The sequence below is a fragment of the Stylophora pistillata genome, chromosome 10, assembly GCF_964205215.1.
Source record: "Stylophora pistillata chromosome 10, jaStyPist1.2, whole genome shotgun sequence".
Classification (NCBI taxonomy): Eukaryota; Metazoa; Cnidaria; class Anthozoa; order Scleractinia; family Pocilloporidae; genus Stylophora; species Stylophora pistillata.
Genome location: NC_142528.1, coordinates 28021509 through 28046554, shown reverse-complemented (window position 1 = coordinate 28046554; position 25046 = coordinate 28021509). Strand labels below are relative to the sequence as shown.

The 25046-nt window shown below is 38.0% G+C and overlaps 3 protein-coding genes and 1 long non-coding RNA gene across 15 annotated transcripts in view; 2 read left to right on the top strand and 2 right to left on the bottom strand.

Annotated features, from left to right (window-relative positions):
* Positions 1-25046, top strand: part of LOC111345279 (target of rapamycin complex subunit lst8-like) — a 71834-nt gene that overhangs the window by 24405 nt on the left and 22383 nt on the right. The gene's annotated exons all lie outside the window — the stretch shown is intronic.
* On the bottom strand, positions 444-17828 carry LOC111342353 (single-strand DNA endonuclease ASTE1-like). Of its 4 annotated transcripts, XM_088735299.1 has the most exons (5): positions 17689-17828; positions 16577-16727; positions 15855-16436; positions 1490-2670; positions 444-1242 (listed from the first exon to the last, which is right to left on the bottom strand). In XM_088735299.1, exons 3-5 carry the CDS (start codon positions 16034-16036, stop codon positions 1019-1021), a joined length of 1587 nt encoding a protein of 528 aa, XP_088591425.1. In that variant the 5' UTR covers positions 16037-16436; positions 16577-16727; positions 17689-17828; the 3' UTR covers positions 444-1018. The 4 variants fall into 4 exon arrangements, with proteins under 4 accessions (XP_088591425.1, XP_088591423.1, XP_088591424.1 ...); XM_088735297.1 differs by having other exon boundaries at positions 15855-16727; XM_088735298.1 differs by lacking the exon at positions 17689-17828 and adding an exon at positions 16883-17002 and having other exon boundaries at positions 15855-16727.
* On the bottom strand, positions 6668-12323 carry LOC148722513 (single-strand DNA endonuclease ASTE1-like). The gene is made up of 3 exons (XM_088735292.1): positions 11831-12323; positions 8028-9211; positions 6668-7780 (listed from the first exon to the last, which is right to left on the bottom strand). The coding sequence occupies exons 1-3, from the start codon at positions 12250-12252 to the stop codon at positions 7557-7559; spliced, it is 1830 nt and encodes a 609-aa protein (XP_088591418.1). The 5' UTR covers positions 12253-12323; the 3' UTR covers positions 6668-7556.
* On the top strand, positions 18297-24194 carry LOC111341304 (uncharacterized). The gene is made up of 8 exons (XR_015992254.1): positions 18297-18437; positions 18677-18769; positions 19117-19155; positions 19737-19813; positions 20404-20446; positions 20696-20739; positions 20928-20996; positions 22178-24194. It is a non-coding gene; the product is annotated as an uncharacterized LOC111341304 (long non-coding RNA).

Sequence of the window (25046 nt, the reverse complement as noted above, 5' to 3'; positions counted from 1 at the left end):
GTACATGTACTTTTAAAATCTTCCTCGATGAATCTTAAGAATTGAACCAACAATCGGTTAAATGCTTACGATGTGAAAAGTAAAAATAATCAGGTTTCAGTATCATTTGAAAAGAAACGGATCGTAAGATATTCCTCCCTCAGCTGCCGAAGAGTTTCAAGTTGCTTAGTAATAGCTGTAGTATTCGGCGAGAAGTTACGTCAGCATCATTAATTGTTGCCTGGTAACAAATTTCCTCAAACCGAAGCGCTTTTAAATCTACTTAACTATATTTTACAGGAATTTGTGAAAGGGTTAACTCAAAAATTATTCGCTGAAGGCGACATGAATATTGTTGAATATTCTCAAGGGAACAATTGTTTTAGGACAATTGCTCAGGTGATTTCGAACTATATTGATGTTGAAACCAGTCTGTTACAATTGTTTTGACTACTCGGTTAGTCTACACTAGAATTTAACATGTTTATTTAATTCAATCGGCAAAAACTTCATATCTTTCTTTTTAAAAGTGTCATCCAAACATAAAAGCATCTGTTGTGCTCTTCGAAATTGAATTTTCTTCCATTGCGTTAATCACTTCCTCGGTAACATTGAGAAACGCAAGGCAGCCATTTTGAAATTTAGCGCCCCCGCCATGATCACCTCGCACGAGTTGTTTGAACGAAGCGAGGTATGACGCAATCCTCGACCGATCAGAGCGCGTACATCTCTCTGATCACATGAACAATGATATTAAACAGATGTATAGGTGACAATTGAAAATTATTGAGATAATCGTGTACAGTAAGAAATTTGAGGTGATATCTCCTGTAAGCGAAAATTCTAATTAGGAATATACCTTAATTACAATATTACATCTACTACAGTAAATATTTAGTTACAATAAACACTTAAAACAAGGGTTCTCATAAAACTCTAAAAGAAATACGCATTGGTCACTTATTATACATTACATAGATTGGAAAGGTCTCTTATAGACTCAAACTTTAGTATAACTTCCATTGTTCTTGGCTTATTTCTAGTCCTCTTCCACGTTCTCGTCCACGTCCTCGTCCCCGTTCCCGCCTAAAACATTAAAACGATTTGTCGTGACCAGACTTCTGGCAGGTGGCACTTTCTTAGACGCGGCATTTGGGCGGACTGAGGGGAGAGCCTCTTCTAATGAGCAACCGGTTACTGCGTGATAAAGTTTTTTTGAGCACTCGAACTCCTCACTAGGAATAAGATCCCTCAGTTTGATGCCTGAATAAGTAGGAGAAAGAAAAACAAAAAAATTTGACGCGTCCTTCCATTTTTTGCTCGAAAATTACAGTCAATATTCAATGTAGTGCCAGTACATGTCATAGTTAGCAATAAACGTTCAGTGTTCCAGTCATTCTTTGGGACATCCTAAAACAGCAGGCTTCCTCAAAAAAGATACTCGAATAAGTAATTTTTGGGAAGACCGAGAGAACTTATTCATATGAATAATACTTATAAAGTGACTTACCTTCTTTCAACTTTTCAAGGAACTTGTGTGCCAGTGATCCATTAAAAGTCTCATGGATACCCGGTGTCGTTACAGGCTCATCCAAAACAACGTTAAGTTGTATTGCATCTCTCAGAACACACTGCCACTGACAGAAGCTTTGCGCCGCTCTCTTATCAAAGCATGGGAGCCGAGAACTGAGACGGTCTGTCTCTGGTTTGATAAAGCAGCAAATTAGAGCGATCAGATGCAATGATTCCGGTTTCGGCTGCGCGTTTCGGGAGAGATAACGGAGTGACGCTGCAAAGCAGATTAACTTCCCTGGCAATGACTCCATTTCGTCTGTCTTAGAATCAAGAGCTTCTAAAAATTTTGATTTAGTATCCTGTGTTTTGTAATAATTGGGGCCCGCCTGAGGTGTGATATCTTGTTTTTCGTAGTCAGACCCCTTTCTATCCCATTCTTCGATCTTTTCCACATTTCTTCCTTCTTTGCTTAAAATGAAATACACCTGCTTTCTCAGCGACAACGAGCACTGATTAGGGGATGGTTTCTCTTGGTCCTCAACCTGGCATCCAAGAAAAACCTTTCCCGCCGTCAAGCCACTCATACAATCGGAAGATAACGTTCCATTCCGAAACATACGCAATACCTCTTGGTCAAGTTCAAGATCATTTTGGGTTTTAAGCCTGCTACGGACCACTCCGCCTGGGGAGTAAGTCAATAAATTGGATTCCTTGACCGTGTATTCTTGAAGGGAATACTGGACATCCTGCTCCAGGTCCTTGCTGATTTCACCCAGTTTTAACGAGCTCAGAGCGTGTTCTACCGTGACATCAGGTGATGAAAACTTGAGGCGCTTCGCAAGACGCCAAAATTTTGGATGTTTTAGCTTTTCTTCATCAGAAAACTGAATTTGGCGCTGCAACTTTTTCTCGAAAGGTGTTAGCACTTCCTCGCGTAGGTAATCATTTTCTGTCAAGGAAGCAAACAGAGGAAGCAATGCTTCGCAGATATCTAAGTGCTCTGCTAATTCCCTAGGTTTAAAAACGCGAGCTTTTTTAGAATTGGGAATTTCGCTAGGAGAGAGAGTGGAAAGTCGGATCCACCCAAACTTTGCCGTGATTAAGAAATCGGCGTCGTCGGATAAAACAGGACACTTCCATTTGCTGGCCAAAGCGGCGATGTCGTTATCCGCTTCACTGAAAAAAAGAACATCAAGTTGTTTCAGAGAACAGATGGTCTACTTTATTTTAATCTCTCTCATCAGCTCCCGCTTATCGTCCCTCACTTGTATGATGTCCAGATAAAATTAGAATCATATGAACATGAAACTACCATAAAACTTAATTCATAATCTATTTTTCTCTTATTCGATGATGAAATTTTTTCTTATAAGGTCGGCTCTCACTTTTCACTGACTCTATGGGAAACACCACGAAACACATTCAATGAGAGCCACTTTCATTGAAATGCCATTTTCTAGGTGCTAAACCCCTCGTTGTCGCTTAAGGTACCTGCACCTTACCTATATGTTGCATATGCATCATCGTGATTCGTTTGTTAGGAATTATTAATAATCCTTGGGATGATAAATTTTCGATGTTGAGGAACAATGAAGAAAAGTTTGCAGCATCTCCAGGATGTCAGTGTAAAGTCTTTATGTGTTCTACTTGTAGGGAATATCTGAACCCCTTAGCCCTTTCATACACAATACTTTAATGCTACGCAAACAACCGATTTCTACGAATCCTCGGTCAACTCTTTCTTGGAAACCCCAACGCCAGACAATAGTCCATTCGTTTCACTATGGAGATGTCGACAAACAATGTACTGCCTTTACTTCGTGTGGAATTACTTAAGATTGGCACCCAAACAAAGGTGTTTAGAATCAACAAGCCAGGGCCATCTTCTCAGTGCACAATCAAAGCCATACCGACTTCCGGTATGAAAGACTGCCTGTAAAAACAATGCTAAACCATGCTTAAAGCTATCATCCTCTCATAACGCATGACCTCTTTTTATACTGGAAATGCGTCAATACCTGCAACCCACTCAGTCTATAAGTACATCTTACTGCGCGCAAAACGTTCTTATACGAAAAATGTGCTCAGTTTTGCTTAGCAACAAAGGCCATCTTTGCACTACATTTGCCCCCTGCAGCAACGCTGTTAGATGCCACATTTGCATTAAATTTACTTGTACGTGCTGAATGTTGAGCACAGTTAAGCAATTATTTTTCCAATGTTTTTGAGAGATGACAAAAAAATATAAACTTTGGACCGCACACAAGTTTGCTTATGCATTCAAACAGGTAACTTTGAACAAGTTTGCAGTGGTTTACAAATGCTTCCAAATTATTGTTATTGGACCCCTTTGCTAGAATAGTAAATATGTGTAAAATAGTATCAACATTGAACTCGTTTGCTAGGTTTTAAATGTGAGTAAAGTATCAACAATGAACAGGTTTACTTCGGTTAGTATATGTGGTCCGAACATAAGAATGCATGTAGGTTAGCACGGGTGTGAATATACGATCAAATGTTTGATATCAAATAAGTTTGCTCCGGGCTGGCTACATGGTTAAAGCATCGATATTTATTCAAATCAAATTTAGTCTGCATTGTGAGTCTATTTGAGTTTTCGATCTATAGCCATGGTTCGGGGATGCTATTTGTAGAATAAATGTTCGACTTGTTCTGTTAAATCTTCCTAATGAGTTTCAATCTGCATAATCTGACTCGTACGAGTTTGGTTAGTAAACTAGATGGAAACGTGTCAAAAAACAAAAGCGAAACGCCAACAACAAACTAGAGCACATGGTATATACCATAATATGCAAACTAACCTAGCATCGCGCGGGTAAGGCAAAAACTAAATATGACTTATTACAATCGACGCTATTCGATTCCTGTATAAGGGGCCTCCATACGCTTGAAAAACCTTGCACTGCTAATCTTCGGTATCATTTTGCAGGTTGCTTTTACGTGAGACTTATGATGTTTGCGAGCGAACTTTGGTAACGCGGTCAGGCCGCTGTGTCGACTCGTGTAATTAGATCCCAAACAAATCAGTTCTTAGCCGCTCCGAGTGGTCTTTGCAAACTGAGCTGTGACTCAACACTAATTCAAACACTTTGACTCTGAAGCAGTAGAAAGGTTTCATAAGTTTTTCTCGCAGCTTCCTCGATTTGTTAGGTTTTGCTTTCATCTATTTACTATATGAACTTCGATGTGTTACGCATGGAAGAAGCCATCGCAATAGCAATTTTAACTTTAACTGTCTGAATTTAAATGATTTTTATCCTGAGGTTTCAAAAGCCAAACAATTTATTGGATCGTCAGGCTTCACTTCATCTTAGTTTAGGGCCCTGCATATTTTCGTTGTTGGTGTTCATGGGATAACCGCGTTTAGGAATAATTTTTTACCCTTTTTCTTTTCAGTTTGATCAACTTTGATAAACTATAACCGTCTTCAGGTTGTTATAATAAACTCCGGCTAGAAATCCTGGCCTCTCCCAGAAGAAGCGTGTATGCATTAGCATCTGACGACAAACTACAACTTATATAAGCCATCATTCGGTTGAATTTGAAAGCAAGAACAAGACACGAACCACAAAGACACCCTCGCGTCTTTACTTGTCCAATCTTTTCAGCATTTCTAAACGCTAACTTCTGAACGCAATCAAATTTTTGTATCAGCCCTGTGAAATGCATGCTGATTTATTTATCTGAGTACATCTTACCAGTCAGAAACAGCAAAGTTTATGTCGCGGTCTCTCAGGGCTTGTATGAATACAGACTTTGTCATAAGCGGAGCTCGAGGTAAGGAGCCCTCTTTTCCATCCCAAATCTCCTTTGAAAGTTTGATGCCTTCTCTAGCTCTTGTCTTCTTTGTTTCCAACTTTTTACTAGTTGCGTCAAATGCGCCATCTATGACGACAAAGGACTCAACGCCTTTGACTTTCAAATCGTCAAAAAACGACACAACTTTGTCGTAAAACTCTTTGTACTCCCTCCACGCCGGCACTCGAACTGGCCCCCTTTTTCATAGAGGTAGTAATACAGGTTGTTTCCATCTATGACAAGCCTGGTGTTTTGCAGCTCGATCTGTCTCCCAAGGTGTGGAGCTGACGTGTCAAGAAAATTTGTTAGTCCGCGAACGCCCATCCTTCGAAATAAGACAACTAGTGAAACTGAAACACAAACTTAGCGTCTCTCGCTGATGAAATCCTCCAGGTATCCCATAATGCAACGTGGACAGGGCGGTACTTCACTTTGAAATGTTCACGTGGCTTTTAATTTGATTATTCTCTCAAACGAAACGCATTGGTGTTCACTAGTTTTCCACTCTTTATATTACAGTCAGGACATCCACAGGGAAGAAATGACAAATGAAGGCTGAAGTCACTCGAGTTTAACTCCCAAAATTAAAACATAATTTATAGAAACGAACTGTGCAATGCCCTAACATCTTCAATGCTAGAAGGCCAAAACAAATTAATTCACTCTGTATAATTGTTTAAACTTTGGCGGATTGACAAGTGAAGATTGAGGCTTTTTATCGACGTTCCTTGATTTTGACTTTTTTAAAAGTGATTCTTAAACTTAAAGAACTGGACACTTTCCGAAAACATGCAAATTCGCCTTTTCAATTATGTTTTCCCTGCACTTGTTATGCAAATTCACAGGAAAAACACTACTCGATGAATATATTATGACCTGTTCAGCCAGTCAGAAGAGCACCTGTCATCGTAATGGACAAAATTAAACTTTACTCGCAGCATGAACCTAGCAGGTATTGGTGGCTTAGTCTGTTTCATACCTTTTGGTCCCGTGCTGTGGATTGCTTCAAGGAAATAATTCCAACCGAAGGTTTGGGAGTACTATGATTCACCTTCAAGGTTTACCTTTAATTTCAGCTATATAGAAGACGGCAGCCCAACATAACTTTCTTGGATGTTTCATCGTGTTTCTCAGTTTCCAAAATGATCCACTGATGCCAACAAGAGAGATATTTCAGAAAACAACTAAAGGAACTACGAAAAAGAAAGGTGCCTAAGATCAGTTGGGTGTTGCCCTTCACTTCGTATCCACTACTTCATCTAACTTCGGTTTTCCAAAGGAAATGTCCAAGTTAGCGGTTATGCTGCTTCCATTATCAACAAAAAAGGGATATAGCTTTAACACTCAGTATGAATTTAACGCTGAAAGTGAAATTTTACTGACTTAAGTTGCCACTCATTCATAGTTTCCACGCGAATTTAAACAATGGCCTTCGAAAACCATCTTTGAGATCGAGATCTCAAATACACAATCGGCTCAGGGACTTGTACAAGCAAAATATGTGACCTGATTACCCAATTTACCTCAAAAATTATTCGCTGAAGGCGACATGAATATTGTTGAATATTCTCGAGGGAATAATTGTTTTAGGACAATTGCTCAGGTAATTTCGAATTATATTGATGTTGAAACCAGTCTGTTACAATTGTTTTGACTACTCGGTTAGTCTACACTAGAATTTAACATCTTTATTTAATTCAATCGGCAAAAACTTCATATCTTTCTTTTTAAAAGTGTCATCCAAACATAAAAGCATCTGTTGTGCTCTTCGGAATTGAATTTTCTTCCATTGCGTTAATCACTTCCTCGGCAACATTGAGAAACGCAAGGCAGCCATTTTGAAATTTAGCGCCCCTGCCATGATCACCTCGCACGAGTTGTTTTAACGAAGCGAGGAATGACGCAATCCTCGACGGATCAGAGCGCGTACATCTCTCTGATCACATGAACAATGATATTAAACAGATGCATAGGTGACAATTGAAAATTATTGAGATAATCGTGTACAGTAAGAAATTTGAGGTGATATCTCCTGTAAGCGAAAATTCTAATTAGGAATATACCTTAATTACAATATTACATCTACTACAGTTAATATTTAGTTACAATAAACACTTAAAACAAGGGTTCTCATAAAACTCTAAAAGAAATACGCATTGGTCACTTATTATACATTACATAGATTGGAAAGGTCTCTTATAGACTCAAACTTTAGTATAACTTCCATTGTTCTTGGCTTATTTCTAGTCCTCTTCCACGTTCTCGTGCACGTCCTCGTCCCCGTTCCCGCCTAAAACATTAAAACGATTTGTCGTGACCAGACTTCTGTCAGTTGGCACTTTCTTAGACGCGGCATTTGGGCGGACTGAGGGGTGAGCCTCTTCTAATGAGCAACCGGTTACTGCGTGATAAAGTTTTTTTGAGCACTCGAACTCCTCACTAGGAATAAGATCCCTCAGTTTGATGCCTGAATAAGTAGGAGAAAGAAAAACAAAAAAATTTGACGTGTCCTTCCATTTTTTGCTCGGAAATTACAGTCAATATTCAATGTAGTGCCAGTACATGTCATAGTTAGCAATAAACGTTCAGTGTTCCAGTCATTCTTTGGGACATCCTAAAACAGCAGGCTTCCTGAAAAAAGATACTCAGATAAGTAATTTTTCGGTGGACCGAGAGAACTTATTCATATGAATAATACTTATAAAGTGACTTACCGTCTTTCAACTTTTTAAGGAACTTGTGTGCCAGTGATCCATTAAAAGTCTCATGGATACGCGGTGTCGTTACAGGCTCATCCAAAACAACGTTAAGTTGTATTGCATCTCTCAGAACACACTGCCACTGACAGAAGCTTTGCGCCGCTCTCTTATCAAAGCGTGGGAGCGGAGAACTTCTGAGACGTTCTGTCTCTGGTGTGATAAAGCAGCAAATTAGAGCGATCAGATGCAATGATTCCGGTTTCGGCTCCGCCTTTTGGGAGAGATAACGGAGTGACGCTGCAAAGCAGATTAACTCCTCTGGCAATGTCTCCATATCGTCTGTCTTAGAATCAAGAGCTTCTAAAAATTTTAATTTAGTATCCTGTGTTTTGTAATAATTGGGGCCCGCCTGAGGTGTGATATCTTGTTTTTCGTAGTCAGACCCCTTTCTATCCCATTCTTCGATCTTTTCCACATTTCTTCCTTCATCGCTTAAAATGAAATACACCTGCTCTCTCAACGACAACGAGCACTGATTAGGGGATGGTTTCTCCTGGTCCTCAACCTGACATCCAAGAAAAACCATTCCCGCCGTCAAGCCGCTCATACAATCGGAAGATAACTTTCCATTCCGAAACATACACAATACCTCTTTGCGAAGTTCAACCTTATTTTTTGTTTGAAGATTGCTGCGGACCACTCCGTCTAGGAAGTAAGGCAATAAATTGGATTCCTTGACCGTGTATTCTTCAAGGGAACCCTGGACATCCTGCTCCAGGTCCTTGCTGATTTCACCCAGTTTTAACGAGCTCAGAGCGTGTTCTACCGTGACATCAGATGATGAAAACTTGAGGCGCTTCGCAAGACGCCAAAATTTTGGATGTTTTAGCTTTTCTTTATCAGAAAGCTGAATTTTGCGCTCCAACTCTTTTTCGAAAGGTTTTAGCACTTTCTCACGTAGGTAATCATTTTCTGTCAAGGAAGCAAACAGAGGAAGCAATGCTTCGCAGATATCTAAGTGCTCTGCTAATTCCCTAGGCTTAAAAACGCGAGCTGTTGTAAAATTGAGAATTTCGCGAGGAAAGAGAGTGGAAAGTCGGATCCACCCAAACTTTGCCGTGATTAAGAAATCGGCGTCGTCGGATAAAACAGGACACTTCCATTTGCTGGCCAAAGCGGCGATGTCGTTATCCACTTCACTGAAAAAAAGAAAATCAAGTTGTTTCAGAGAACAGATGGTCTACTTTATTTTAATCTCTCTCATCAGCTCCCGCTTATCGTCCCTCACTTGTATGATGTCCAAATAAAATTAGAATCATGTGAACATTAAACTACCATAAAATTTAATTCATAATCTATTTTTTCTCTTAATCGATAATGAAATTTTTTTATCATGAGGTCGGCTCTCACTTTTCACTGACTCTATGGGAAACACCACGAAACACATTCAATGAGAGCCACTTTCATTGAAATGCCATTTTCTAGGTGCTAAACCCCTCGTTGTCGCTTAAGGTACCTGCACCTTACCTATATGTTGCATATGCATCATCGTGATTCGTTTGATAGGAATTATTAATAATCCTTGGGATGATAAATTTTCGATGTTGAGGAACAATGAAAAATTTGCAGCATCTCCAGGATGTCAGTGTAAAGTCTTTATGTGTTCTACTTGTAGGGAATATCTGAACGCCTTAGCCCTTTCATACACAATACTTTAATGCTACGCAAACAACCGATTTCTACGAATCCTCGGTCAACTCTTTCTTGGAAACCCCAACGCCAGACAATAGTCCGCTTGTTTCACTATGGAGATGTCGACAAACAATGTACTACCCTTACTTCGTGTGGAATTACTTAAGATTGGCACCCGAACAAAGGTGTTTAGAATCAACAAGCCAGGGCCATCTTCTCAGTGCACAATCAAAGCCATACCGACTTCCGGTATGAAAGACTGCCTGTAAAAACAATGCTAAACCATGCTTAAAGCTATCATCCTCTCATAACGCATGACCTCTTTTTATACCGGAAATGCGTCAATACCTGCAACCCACTCAGTCTATAAGTACATCTTACTGTGCGCAAAACGTTCTTATACGAAAAAAGGGATTTGCCTGAGTAGCAAATGTAAGAGAAAGTTTACTTTTGCCTAAATGTGCTCAGTTTTGCTTAGCAACAAAGGCCATCTTTGCACTACATTTGCCCCCTGCAGCAACGCTGTTAGATGCCACATTTGCATTAAATTTACTTGTACGTGCTGAATGTTGAGCACAGTTAAGCAATTATTTTTCCAATGTTTTTGAGAGATGACAAAAAAATATAAACTTTGGACCGCACACAAGTTTGCTTATGCATTCAAACAGGTAACTTTGAACAAGTTTGCAGTGGTTTACAAATGCTTCCAAATTATTGTTATTGGACTCCTTTGCTAGAATAGTGAATATGTGTAAAATAGTATCAACATTGAACTCGTTTGCTAGGTTTTAAATGTGAGTAAAGTATCAACAATGAACAGGTTTACTTCGGTTAGTATATGTGGTCCGAACATAAGCATGCATGTAGGTTAGCACGGGTGTGAATATACGATCAAATGTTTGATATCAAATAAGTTTGCTCCGGGCTGGCTACATGGTTAAAGCATCGATATTTATTCAAATCAAATTTAGTCTGCATTGCGAGTCTATTTGAGTTTTCGATCTATAGCCATGGTTCGGGGATGCTATTTGTAGAATAAATGTTCGACTTGTTCTGTTAAATCTTCCTAATGAGTTTCAATCTGCATAATCTGACTCGTACGAGTTTGGTTAGTAAACTAGATGGAAAGGTGTCAAAAAAAAAAAGCGAAACGCCAACAACAAACTAGAGCACATGGTATATACCATAATATGCAAACTAACCTAGCATCGCGCGGGTAAGGCAAAAACTAAATATGACTTATTACAATCGACGCTATTCGATTCCTGTATAAGGGGCCTCCATACGCTTGAAATACCTTGCACTGCTAATCTTCGGTATCATTTTGCAGGTTGCTTTTACGTGAGACTTATGATGTTTGCGAGCGAACTTTGGTAACGCGGTCAGGCCGCTGTGTCGACGAGCACAATCATCTATGGATTGTCGACTCGTGTAATTAGATCCCAAACAAATCAGTTCTTAGCCGCTCCGAGTGGTCTTTGCAAACTGAGCTGTGACTCAACACTAATTCAAACACTTTGACTCTGAAGCAGTAGAAAGGTTTCATAAGTTTTTCTCGCAGCTTCCTCGATTTGTTAGGTTTTGCTTTCATCTATTTACTATATGAACTTCGATGTGTTACGCATGGAAGAAGCCATCGCAATAGCAATTTTAACTTTAACTGTCTGAATTTAAATGATTTTTATCCTGAGGTTTCAAAAGCCAAACAATTTATTCGATCGTCAGGCTTCACTTCATCTCAGTTTAGGGCCCTGCATATTTTCGTTGTTAGTGTTCATGGGATAACCGCGTTTAGGAATAATTTTTTACCCTTTTTCTTTTCAGTTTGATCAACTTTGATAAACTATAACCGTCTTCAGTTTGTTATAATAAACTCCGGCTAGAAATCCTGGCCTCTCCCAGAAGAAGCGTGTATGCATTAGCATCTGACGACAAACTACAACTTATATAAGCCATCATTCGACTGAAATTGAAAGCAAGAACAAGACACGAACCACAAAGACACCCTCGCGTCTTTACTTGTCCAGTCTTTTCAGCATTTCTAAACGCTAACTTCTGAACGCAATCAAATTTTTGTATCAGCCCTGTGAAATGCATGCTGATTTATTTATCTGAGTACATCTTACCAGTCAGAAACAGCAAATTTTATGTCGCGATCTCTCAGGGCTTGTATGAATACAGACTTTGTCATAAGCGGAGCTCGAGGTAAGGAGCCCTCTTTTCCATCCCAAATCTCCTTTGAAAGTTTGATGCTTTCTCTAGCTCTTGTCTTCTTTGTTTCCAACTTTTTACTAGTTGCGTCAAATGCGCCATCTATGACGACAAAGGACTCAACGCCTTTTTTTTTCAAATCTTCAAAAAACGACACAACTTTGTAGTAAAACTCTTTGTACTCCCCTCCACGCCGGCACTCGAACTGGCCCCCTTTTTCATAGAGGTAGTAATACAGGTTGTTTCCATCTATGACAAGCTTCTTTTGCAGCTCGATCTGTCTCCCAAGGTGTGGAGCTGACGTGTCAAGAAAATTTGTTAGTCCGCGAACGCCCATCCTTCGAAATAAGACAACTAGTGAAACTGAAACACAAACTTAGCGTCCCTCGCTGATGAAATCCTCCAGGTATCCCATAATGCAACGTGGACAGGGCGGTACTTCACTTTGAAATGTTCACGTGGCTTTTAATTTTATTATTCTCTCAAACGAAACGCATTGGTGTTCACTAGTTTTCCACTCTTTATATTACAGTCAGGACATCCACAGGGAAGAAATGACAAATGAAGGCTGAAGTCACTCGAGTTTAACTCCCAAAATTAAAACATAATTTATAGAAACGAACTGTGCAATGCCCTAACATCTTCAATGCTAGAAGGCCAAAACAAATTAATTCACTCTGTGTAATTGTTTAAACTTTGGCGGATTGACAAGTGAAGATTGGGGCTTTTTATCGACGTTCCTTGATTTTGACTTTTTTAAAAGTGATTCTTAAACTTAAAGAACTGGACACTTTCCGAAAACATGCAAATTCGTCTTTTCAATTATGTTTTCCCTGCACTTGTTATGCAAATTCACAGGAAAAACACTACTCGATGAATATATTATGACCTGTTCAGCCAGTCAGAGGAGCACCTGTCATCGTAATGGACAAAATTAAACTTTACTCGCAGCATGAACCTAGCAGGTATTGGCGGCTTAGTCTGTTTCATACCTTTTGGTCCCGTGCTGTGGATTGCTTCAAGGAAATTATTCCAACCGAAGGTTTGGGAGTACTATGATTCACCTTCGAGCTTTACCTTTAATTTCAGCTATATAGAAGACGGCAACCAAACATAACTTTCTTGGATGTTTCATCGTGTTTCTCAGTTTCCAAAATGATCCACTGATGCCAACAAGAGAGATATTTCAGAAAACAACTAAAGGAACTACGAAAAAGAAAGCTGCCTAAGATCAGTTGGGTGTTACCCTTCACTTCGTATCCACTACTTCATCTAACTTCGGTTTTCCAAAGGAAATGTCCAAGTTAGCGGTTATACTGCTTCCATTATCAACAAAAAAGGGATATAGCTTTAACACTCAGTATGAATTTATACGCTGAAAGTGAAATTTTACTGACTTAAGTTGCCAATCATTCATAGTTTCCACGCGATCTTAAACAATGGCCTTCGAAAACCATCTTTGAGATCGAGATCTCAAATACACAATCGGTTCAGGGACTTGTACAAGCAAAATATGTGACCTGATTACCCAATTTGTTAAAGGAGTGCGTGGAGAGTGTTGGCTGAAATGGATTATCGCGAGTTGCTTTTCTAGGTTGCAAAACGTGGAGGAAAGACAAGTTATGAAAGGTTAGGGAAAGGAACTTGTGCCACATTTGTTAGAGAAGAACGTATTCTCTCTCATACTGATAGAAACTATGATGTTTCACAACAAACATAAATTAAACTACATTGACTAAAAAAGGAACGTGTCATGTGCAACACTTTAATTTATTGGAAGAAGCATCTTCATTTTCTCGCCGCCATGTTGCCGTCAGAAAGATTATTCGAGAAGCCACGCATAGGCTGTTCGAATTCTTGTTCCCAGTCCCAGAAATGTCCCACTTCCTTCGCTTCGGCTGGCGTTCGCGCCTTTCGTTTCTTCTTTCGTCCTTGCCTGATTGCCGAGGATGGAGCAGAGAGCACAACACCGATAATTCATTTCCAAGGTGAGACTAAAATTTGCCACCAAATCACAAGTTTTGATAGAATTTCTTAAATTCAGATTAGGTTTCTACATTTTGACACCCTTATTATGTAGACAGCTCTCCCTTGATTTGCGACTCGATTAAATCTCATTTTTCACGCCTTGAGAGAGAGCCAGTTGGCAAAACCACATCGGTTCAGTCTTAAGCTTGTATACAACTTTAAAAAGTAAAAGACAGTATGGGTAACTGTTCGTAAAAAGGGAGAATCGATTGCTTGCAAATCCTTGCGATTTTGACAAGTGGTCACATCAACTAATATAGTAGAGAGGCCGGCAGAATACTCGCGTTGCCTAGCAACACGTTTCCTCGAAACCGTCTACATTGTTCCCATTCACATTTAGATCTTCCTCTTCTCCTCGTTCAGCTCCAAAGTTGCACAGAGCACCTAGCACAGAGCAAAACGACTTCTTAGCATCTCTTCGTCAGACGATGCTTCTTTTGATGCAGCATTTTGTACACTGGCCTTTTTAACTCTCTTCATTTCTTTGCGTTTCTTTTCACTCGCCATCTTTTCTGACAGGCCACTGGTTACCGCGAGATAAAGCTTGCGAAACAAACGAAACAAGCTGAAATTTTCGAAAAAAATTGCTCCGGTTGTTGACCTAGAAAAAGAAGACACGTTCAGAAGTTTTCCTCAAGTCTCTTCAAGAACTCCCGGGAGTTGGAAAAAAAAGAAAGAATATTGATTGCCATTCCCAAATGTGCCACAGTCGACAACAGTCAGTAATTAGTGCTGTAGTAAGTCATTTAAGAACCAATTTTCCCGCTCTCACGACACGTGAACACTTACATCGGTCTCACCTTCTGAGTCAACAACATCAATTAAAGTTTGCTTCATTATTAGTTCTGTCGTGAAGTATGCATTATATACCTATATAAAGTGAGATTCATATAAAACAAGGACAAAAGCTGAAAAGCTGTCTTTTGAAGCGAAGCGTGATATAGTCATTTATTTATTTCTAAACGTTTAAGCATAAGATAAACAATTGGTTAACTTGTCTATAATATAAAAATAAAAAGCAGCACGAGTCATCGCTTTTTTAATGATCAGTAAACATAACAAGTAACACTAAAATATTTTTGAGCATGGAACATTTGAGGTTTTTAATAATACTTACATGACAAGAACAAAACATGCAACTCATATTCTAGAATTTCTGTACTAGTATAAATTTACATTTTGATTGACTATGAAGTAACCCTGCCTTAGTTGCCTATCTATTATGTGACGGATAAAACCCTAATAAGTCGTCATGGTATATTGTCGGTGTTGGATAAAAACTGAGGGTTACACGTTGAACCCTTCGCTAATCAGTGTTATCCTTTTAACGACTGGGGATATTTGCAAGTGTCAATTAAAAGTTAGCAAAAAGTTTTTAAACAATTCACAGATACAAAACTGTGGAGATTTTTCGAATCTAATTGCCATTGCATTTGCAAGTTTTTTTATCATTCTCTGAACTCGAATAGTCTTTATACACTGCTTCAAAACTTTTAAGCCGTTAAGAGATTGTCAGGTTTCACCGTTTTGCTTAAGTTGGAGCGTTGCAGTTTTTTCGTTGATAGAATTCGTTAGGTAAACCTCTTCAGGAAATGTAATCTGTTTTTCAATTCCACTTTCGCCTTCTGGAGTTTCATGAACTTAGATAAACGTTTATAAACTTCAGGTTGTAATTTACAGATAGAAACCCAAGAAATTCCGAGAACTCTAGAAATACAGTGACAAGTAACTACAATTTCTTTAAGCCGTCAATTCGACTTATGTGAAATTAAGAAAATTAAAAGAGATCGACTACTTACTTTTCACCATCTTTTCGACATTTTTAAACGCTAAAATCCGACCACGATTATATTTTTGGATCAGCCATGAAGGTATAGTGCGTGCTTGTTCATTTATTTGATAACATCTTACCGGTCAGAAACAACGAATATTCTGCGGTGATTCCTCAGGACTTCCTCGAATACAAGCATCGCCAAAAGCGGAAGTAGGGAGCCTTCCTCTCCATTCATGAAAAGTCCGTCTGAAGATATAATCTTATTTTCTACTCTTGCTTTCTTTGTCCAACTTCTTGTCACTTCTATCAGATGCACCATCCATAACGACAAAGGACTTTTCGCCTATGCTTTCCAAAGCCGGGCGAAAAAAGACCCGAATTTGCTGTAAAATTCCTTTTACCCCAACGGAAGTCGAAGTCGTTTCTTTTGTTGAAGAAGTAACGTAAGTTTTTTTCCATCTATGACAAGTTTCCTGCCTCGCTAGTCTATGGAGGAATCCATGTGCTCTAGCTCTTAGCTGATTTGACCCCAGTCTCCCTATGCAATGTTTTTATAGAGACGACTTGGGACGAGTCAGCAGCTATAAACTGACGAGTCAGCAGCTATAAAGTGCAGTTGCGCTGAAGTCGCGACTACGAGAACGTAATACAATTGAGTTCGACTCAACGATAGCGCGACGTTTGAACCGGGACTCACAAGCCATGGTCTTCCTGATTTTCTAGAATGGTCAATCAAAAATGCAAAAGACAACTTTCCCGGTTTTAATGTGCAAGACATTGTCTGCTATTTCATAGAAGGAAACGTTAAAGGTGACGAAACAAATAAAGATTTTAAGAATGTAAGCAATAAAGCATTTACCTTATCTACACATGGTCACATGCAAAAATCGAGCTTGTGTCTGACACTGGTAGAATCCACATTCGTTGTGAATGTACGCCTGATAGCTTCCGGTTTCAGTCGCATTCGCTGTCCTCCTAAAAACTTCTCAAAGCATTTGGGCGGCACAACACTATTGTAAAATAAGGACAAATGAAACAAAAGTGTTAACATTTCGAAACAAGAAAAGGGAAAATAAGTCCGTTGTCTATAAAAAGCTACTCTAAAAATTTAGAGCAAGGAGCTTCACTGAGTATCCGGCATTTAAAGAAAAAAATGCATAAGTACTTCTGTGTTTAGAGCACCTCACTCTTCACCCTAACTATCCTGATTTATTCCCAGTCTTCTCATAAAGCACAAAACAATATCTGGAACAGTGTGAGTTTCCTGCAAAATTTAGATTTTTTATCAATTTCCATAAAGATGGAAAACAGCTGAAAATGACACGCTGTGCTGACACCAGTTGTAACTTTAGTCGAGTTGAATGGCTGAGCCTCAGGCTCAATCTTATTAACCTTAAAATTTTAGTCTTTAACGAATCAAACCTGACACTACCTACTCACTACGAACTGACTCTAAACAACGAAAACTTGAAACTTTGTGCAGACATATAAATTCTCCTTTCTCGTGATATTTTCTTTTCATTCTCTATTGTATAAATACTAAAGGACAGGAACCAAAATGCTCCATAGGATGTCTGAGTCAGATATAGTTTAGCCAATCAGACGGGAGCTTTTGTCTACGCAATGGTTATAATTCATGAATCCACACTTCTACCCACAGCAGGTATTGGCCTCATATGTAAGCTTTTCTGTTTTTATCATTCAATTTCAAATGTCAGCTTGGTTTCGTGCTGTGGATTTGCTTAAAAAATGAGGGAATTAATTCAAACAGAGGTTTGACCATGGAGGACTGACATGGAACACCTTTCAAGCGGCTTCACCACCGATTTCAGCGCCGTAAGAGATGTAGTAGCACAACATAAGTTTCTCAGACGTTTCTTCATGTGTCTCAGTTTGCAAAGTGATCCATTTATGCCAACAAGAAACAGATTTCAGAAAAAAAAAGTGGAGGAATACGAAAAACAAAGCTACCTTCAATCAGTTGGGTCATCCTTCAGTTGGTATCTACTAAAACTGTCAACTTCTGTTTTCCAGAGGAAATATCCAAGCTGTCGGTCATTCCTTCCAATATCAACAAAACTAAAGAATATGCCCCAAAAAGCCAGTATGGATTTTATGATGGCAGTAAAACTTTCTTCTTCACAAAAAAATTACACATGAACTTGTTTTCGTTACCACAACTTTCAGTCCTTCCACATCTATTACAGTGACCACCGAAAGACATCTTTGGAGCCCATTGCAAGATTATAAATACATGATGCTGTTTTTTTCTTTTTTTTGAGTAAAACATGTGACTGGATTGCCCAAATTCCTAAAGGATTACGTGGAGAGTCTTGACCAAAACGGAATTTTGCGAGTTGCTTTCGAGACTGAGCAGGAAGAACGACATCAATGAAGCGATCAACGCTCCTCAACTCATGAAAGGCTGGAGAACATAACGGGAGCTCTCTCTCGAGCTGGCGGAAACCGTGACGTCGATTCACAATGACATAAAAGAAGGGAAAAGAAATGTGCCTTTGACAAGACCTTTTTTAACATGAACAAAATATTTGTAACACCGTTTTCTTTTCGGGTCGAAAGTGAAATAATTATCATATTCGGAAACCATGAGCTGTTCGCAAGAGACTCCGTTCCCATGAGGCTTTTCACCCTTCGAAGTAACGTCGCCACTGAAAACCCCGTATGATATTGGAGCATGACTGTCAAACCACAATCCATAGGTGAGACCAATATTCATTATAAATTTTTAAGTGCTATTGCAATTACTGCCATTCAAATTAAAAGGTCGTACACAACATTTACAAGTTGACAGGAAGCTCGTAAATTTGAGACTAATTTTTGCAAGCGATCTCGACGATTGGCACTCAGTTGAAACCGCCTTACCTTCCTAGGAAAACATCTGGGAGAAAGTGCAAATAAGTTTAATATTCGCTTCCGTTTTGGTTTAAAACTTTTGCAGGCAACGTTACGGTCAAGAGATGTTGCTAGGAACATCGCAAAAAGTTATTCACAGTGTATCTTGACATTCACGGGCATATAGCTGTCTAACAAGGTAACTCTTGACAAATATTCATCAGTTGTGCCTTTCAAGTTCTTCTCATAGCTTAGTTTGTAGGCTACTCACAAAGCTCATATTGACACAGCTACACTAAATTTCCTGGGGGTTAAATGCTCCTAAACATTGTATCGTGTCATTTGCTGTGTTGCTTGCCACTGATTACTTATCTTTATAACGTATTTTCATAAATATTTTTGGTGAAAGCAGATTGACATTTAATTTAGAGTTGTATAAGAGAACTTGCCTTTATGACCTCGGTTTACAAACCTTAAATCAAATTCAAATAGTTTGAACAACAAATGCCCTCTTTCGCAAATATTGTTTTTGTTTTTTATTTTTAGTTATTGGTTACAGATGTGATGGCATCTCAACATACATTGGTAAGCGTCTAGATACCATCACTCTTTAAGTATGCACCGATAAATTTGATTGTACATTGCAATGTGAAAATGGATCATTCATTAAGATATCTTTTAAAGAATACTATCTGATAGAAAACTCAAATATTTTTAATGACAATCAATAGCTTTAATTTTCAACCATGTTATTTTGGTAAAAAGAGTACTCTTCAGAGGCCAAGCGAATATGATAAAACAAAGAGTAAATACTAACATTTGTCAACGTCTATGCAATATTCAATTTCTGATATACCTGAAAAGTTGCATATCTGATTTTCGACTGTTTTTTGTCATGATTTGGTACTAAGAAGAGAATTAGGTACATTGGATCTAAATATGTTTGTTACGATAAGCGCACAATACACGTTAGCGAAAGCTGACCATGCTTTAAATCTAGTGAGTTTAGCGTTGATCTATTGGGAAAAAAGAAAATTCGTCAATAAATATCTTCAAACTGGGCAGAGTATTTCGGATCTGACATTTGAGTAACACAATATACCTTATTGATAACTACCACAGCATCAAGGCGTCACCAATGTTTCCTTGTAACCTTTCTTCTTCAGGGCGCCTCTCCACCACAGTTTTCAGAAAATGCACATTTACAACACATGGGAAGGAGTGGTAATGATCCACACGAGAGGTGAGAATCGTTTGTTAATGTACCAAATTTTGTTTTAGAGATCACTAATCATCAAAAACGCCTTTTTTCATTGGAAGAAAAGCACAGGAAGGAAACACTTCGGTTATAGATCCATCATTAGCGTCACGGGTATAGACCACGTTCTTGCCGGACAACGTAAGCGAGGACTAAGTTCGGTTGTCATTTAGTCTATTTCTATGTAGTTGGTGTGAACTGGGGCATTTTGGTGTAGTTGGTGTGGTCTGCTGAGTTTGGTATAGTTTGGTCTAATTTGGTACAATTTGGTGTAATTGGTGTAGATCAGTAAAGTTTGGTGTAGTACTGTTAAGTCTTGTGTAGTTGATGTATTTCGTCTAATTTGATGCGGTTGGTGTAGTTTACTGTGGTTGATGTAGCTTGGTATTCTTGCCGTTGTTGGTATGGTTGTTGTAGATTGGTGAAAAGCCTTACGAATTTCCTAAACTATTAAAGGTTAAATTTGATAATCAACGGAATAAGTAGTGTTTGTAAGAGGAGTAGTCAGAGGGAAAAGAAAAAACGAAACTATGAGAAATAACATTCAAGTTTTTTTGATCTTTTGGTATTGGTAGGTTGTTTAAAGATGGAATTCCAGACATCCTGTCAAATGTGCAGGTAAGCCATATCCTTCTACAAAGAAGTAGTTGTAAAAATCAATCAATTGTGCAGAATTTTTTCGACATACATCCCTTTACTTTAAAGAATTAAAAAATGTGATTATGTAGGCTCATGTTTAACTTATGCAATAAAATATTTAAGTGCACCTCAGCTCAAAAAGCAGATGTTCTTCACACAAGACCTATGTGGAAGGTTACAAAACCTGCTCACTAATGCATGTGCATCTATTTTTTTTTTCAAAAACAGGATAGTTCAGGGATCCCATATTCAGATGATAGCCAGAGTTTTAGGTAAGTCCCTCCTACTAAACACTGATTTATTCTGTAAGTGCAACTTATCAGATGTAATAACATACCCATCAATGCTCTGAAAAGATAAGTTTAAAGAATTGAGACCAAAGGAAAGGAAAAGCTGAAATAGATCAAGATTTTAATTTTGGTTTTCCTTCCTTTATATTTTTCATGTTCTTTTCTTTCAGAGAACGGGAGATGGAAAAGAAAGTCAGAATACAGGGACTATACGAATCAGGGAATTTATACTAGCTCAGGTGGGTAGGAAAACATAACTTAGAAGCATGACTTGGCCTTAAAACCACTTTTCCTTCATCAAATCCTCGCTGATAATTATCCATCAGAGACAAAATTATAATGATAAAACATAGTAGCAGCTGAAATCTCCAATCAGTCCCTATTTCCTAACACTGCACAAAGCCACCCTCAAGAGGCCAACCAAATAAAGCTCTGTGACGATTCGTTCCACGCCATATGTGGAGTAGTTTGGCGCCCTTGCTGTAATTGGTGTAGTTAGGTGTAGTTTGACGAAGTTAAGTATAGTCAGTGTACTTTGGGGTAGTAGATGTAGCTGATGTACTTTGATAAGTTTGGTGTGGTTGGTATATTTGTATTTTTATCAATCAAGTATGAAAAGACACGAGACCTTAAATTCTACAAGCCGTCATATACGTGATCACTGTCTTACTGTAATAAGAGCGTACATATAGTCCTTGATTCAAAATCACTCTGCAGGCAAACGTCGCCAAGGATTAAGCCATCCTCTGTGTACATAAAAAGCGCACAGCTTTTTGGTTTGAGCTCTTCTCGCTGTCTCCATTTATTGACTGTTGCTCAGTCAATAAAACTGGGATGGTAAATAAAATAAGAAAAATGACGGTAAGTTTTCGTTTGGGTTTATCAAATTTAATTTAATCAAAGTACACCAGCTACAACTACTACCACCCAAAAGTACAAAAATTTATTGCACTTCAATGAAAAGGGGGATTATAACGATCAATTTCAAACCTAATGAAAATATTATCAAAGCAAGTGATTTATCAAATCCTCGCTGGTTATTATCAATCAGAGACAAAATTATAATGATAAAACATAGTAACAGCTGAAATCTCCAATCAGTCCCTATAGTTCCTAACACTGCACAAACAATTTCTGGAATGAGATGAGAAACTGAATAATTTGTAATGTAATATCATTGTTTATATTTAGACTTACATTATTTTTAAACTCTGTAATATATATTCACATATTTTCCCTCAGTATATTAGCATCTCTATTGCTAGAGGCCTAACAAGCCTCATTTTCATCCGAGTTTAAATAAAGTCATCATCATCATCATCAAGTGTTCAATACTTGTTAGCTTAGTGCAGGTTTTATTTTCGAAGACTAATTCAAGTTATAATATCTTAGTGTGCGATTTCTTTATTTTATTTCACAGAGTGAAAACAGAGTGGCAGGAATATAAACCGAAGTGATCTGAGCAATAGGATATCATTGAGTTTTTAATATTAGTTTCTTTAAAAATAAATATAACATAACATATAATATAACATAATGTAAAATTGCATAACAACTTCATTAAAGTGTCGATGTCTTTAGCTTAGAGAGCCAGTTGGGGACACTAAAATAATAGGAAACTTATAAAATGAGTTTATACATGATATCATTTGGTAAATTTATAGTTTACTAAAATCTAACATTTTAAAAGAAAATTAAAATTTAAAAATTAAAAATTACCTAGTTACCCCAATTTAAAATATTTCCAAAAATTCTCAAGAACTACAAATAAAACAAGAGCCACATATGATATATTAATTTAGTATAATTTCAGAGCTGAGCAGAGTTTCCAGCCATCTGATTAGTCGAGTGGTTCCTTATATGACGCTATATAAACCGTTCCGTGCGGTTTATATAAAATGTTAAAACAAAATGTTAATAAATGTTACTAAAACTATTTTAGAAATTTCTCTGTTCTTCAGCTCTGAAATTATACTAAAACAATTATTCGCTTCAGGTTAGGTGAATATTGTCGAATAATCCCCTCGACTTCGTCTCGGGGATTATTCGACGATATTTACCTCGCCTTCGGCGAATAATTGTTAATTAAAATGTAAAACATTTTTGAAGGATTCCCTCATAATATTTTTCTGTCGATAAAAAGAGTTTTTCCAGATCTTTAGGGGTTTCAGGTATGTTAAAATGAGGAGGGAGGGGTGACTCTCCTGTTCTCTGGTAGAAGCCACCGTCGAATTATCGCTACCAGTATGACGTCACATAGCAACATGATTTTGGAAGCGCTTCGCTTATCTTCCTAAGGCGAGCTACAGGACGGTAAAAGTAGCTAACAAAGAAAGGACCATTACAGGCTCCTAGTGGGTTACCATTGACTAATTGGAGCAACTTCAGAATACCCGTCCACCTCATTTACATGTGTCGGGAGGCTTTGAAGAACGAAGCATAACACAGTAGACGCTATTCTTATTTAATAACATGTGAATGAGTGGCCGGGTATTCTGAAGAATTTTCCGTGAATGTGCAAGCTTTGTTGCCTGTATTTTCTGTGAGTTTAACATTGTACTGACTCGTGAATGTGTGTGTTGAGCGCCATATTTACCTCCGCGCGTGTCAAAACAAACTGAAACGTATGCCGTTTTCTATGTAAGCTTTGAAAAATCGGCCTCAGAAAAGGAAGTTTTATTCCTTACTTATCTAATCAATCATTTTGCTTATCAGTCCTTTTGATTTTGAAGTTGTATTAAATAGTGGCGAGGCAGGATTATATACGGTACTTATCTTGTCTGCTAGTACTAGTAGTGTAAAGACCTTGGTTAGTAAGTAAGTAAAGCCTTTATTTATAAACGATAAGAATTGAAGCTGTGCAGCTTGTGAGGTCGTGGTTAAAGCCAAAGATTCTAGTTATTTAGTTTTCTGGCTTGTGTTTATCTTTTTCGCTAGTTGCCCTTCATATTTAGCCCTCTTTGTGCTCCTGTGACTATTTTTTTTTTCGGGTTTGTATTGTAAATTGCTGTTATAGCCAGACTGTTGACTTGTGTCTTAACCCCATAACTCCCAAAATCTGATTGTCAATTCCCCCCTCTAGCTATCACATATTTCCTTGTAAATTAGTAATGAGAGTTTGGTGTTGGATCAGGATAAAAACATCTTGAGTGGAGTAGTTTGAGTGCCCTCATTACCTGTTTGCTGGATAATGTATGGATATGCTTACTGCTTATCACACTGTAAATGATTTTAACTCTCTCAGCAAGATGATACGAGACTCTGCCAGTGTAAATATTTTTAAATGACAGGTTTATAATTTTTTAATTTAAGTGTTTTATAAATTTATATTCTTAGTCTTCCTAGGTATATTAGCTCTTAATCTTAATTTTCGAGGCCCTTTTCGAAAACCACATGTACATGAAAAAGTTTCCTCAATAAAGATTATTATTACATAATATGGACAATCACTTCTGGGAGTCAAAGGGTTGTTAACTAATCTGGAGACTGAAAAGGTATTGGCTTGAATTGATGATTATTGAAAGGCAAAAAGTGAATTGTGTCCTAATTTGGTGACAAGAAAGGCTATTGTATAGTTAGTTTCTGGTAGCTAAAGAGTATTGACTTGTGTCTAATATTCTGGTAACAGAAAAGGGTATTAACTTGTACTGACATTTCTTGGCTTTTCAGTCCCCAAGGGCATGGATAGTGTGTATCATTCTGTAATGACTGCCTTGTCTTTTCATGCAATTTTTGAGGTTGTTTCTTACACTTTTGAAAGCTTTTAAAACTTGGTACGGGGTGAAATAACTTGCTCTGCTTTTGATTAACCAAATTACTCTCCAGTCAAAATCTTGATGTTGTCTCAGTGGTACTCACTCTCAATATCTTTTATTTCATGACCAGTAAAAATTGATGAACTTGACAAAATCAAAGCAATTCTCCTTTATTGCAACATCACTATAACTCCAAATATGGATCAAGGTAGCTTATTTGAAAGATCTCCTGCTTCAGCACTGTAACAAAATTGTGATAATGCCTATAACTTTTGTATCTGATAATTTGTGACAATGACAACTACACTGTGGCTCTTGAGAGGGAAAAGTCTAGCAATTACAATCAAAACACAATTCTGCAAGTAAGGATTATTAAAATGATTCAATGATCAGTTGAGTAAAAAGAGAGGAACAAGAGGTGACAAATATCCTGAAACAAAAGGAGCAAAGTGGGCTAATTTGACTTCTCTTAAGGAGGGATGTACACCAGAAGGCCATCCAATAAAGCAACATAGAGTTTCCACCCCTCCCTGT

What these genes read in the sequence shown, in the direction of transcription:
- LOC148722513 (XM_088735292.1), bottom strand. Translation starts at nt 12,252, where the DNA reads ATGGGCGTTCGCGGACTAACAAATTTTCTTGACACGTCAGCTCCACAC. An exon ending in AAATTTGCTGTTTCTGACTG is followed by an intron (nt 9,212 to 11,830) that starts GTAAGATGTACT and finishes TCTTTTTTTCAG; the next exon opens with TGAAGTGGATAACGACATCG. An exon ending in CCTTAAAAAGTTGAAAGACG is followed by an intron (nt 7,781 to 8,027) that starts GTAAGTCACTTT and finishes CTACTTATTCAG; the next exon opens with GCATCAAACTGAGGGATCTT.
- LOC111342353 (XM_088735297.1), bottom strand. Translation starts at nt 16,036, where the DNA reads ATGGTGCATCTGATAGAAGTGACAAGAAGTTGGACAAAGAAAGCAAGA. An exon ending in ATATTCGTTGTTTCTGACCG is followed by an intron (nt 2,671 to 15,854) that starts GTAAGATGTTAT and finishes TCTTTTTTTCAG; the next exon opens with TGAAGCGGATAACGACATCG. An exon ending in CCTTGAAAAGTTGAAAGAAG is followed by an intron (nt 1,243 to 1,489) that starts GTAAGTCACTTT and finishes CTACTTATTCAG; the next exon opens with GCATCAAACTGAGGGATCTT.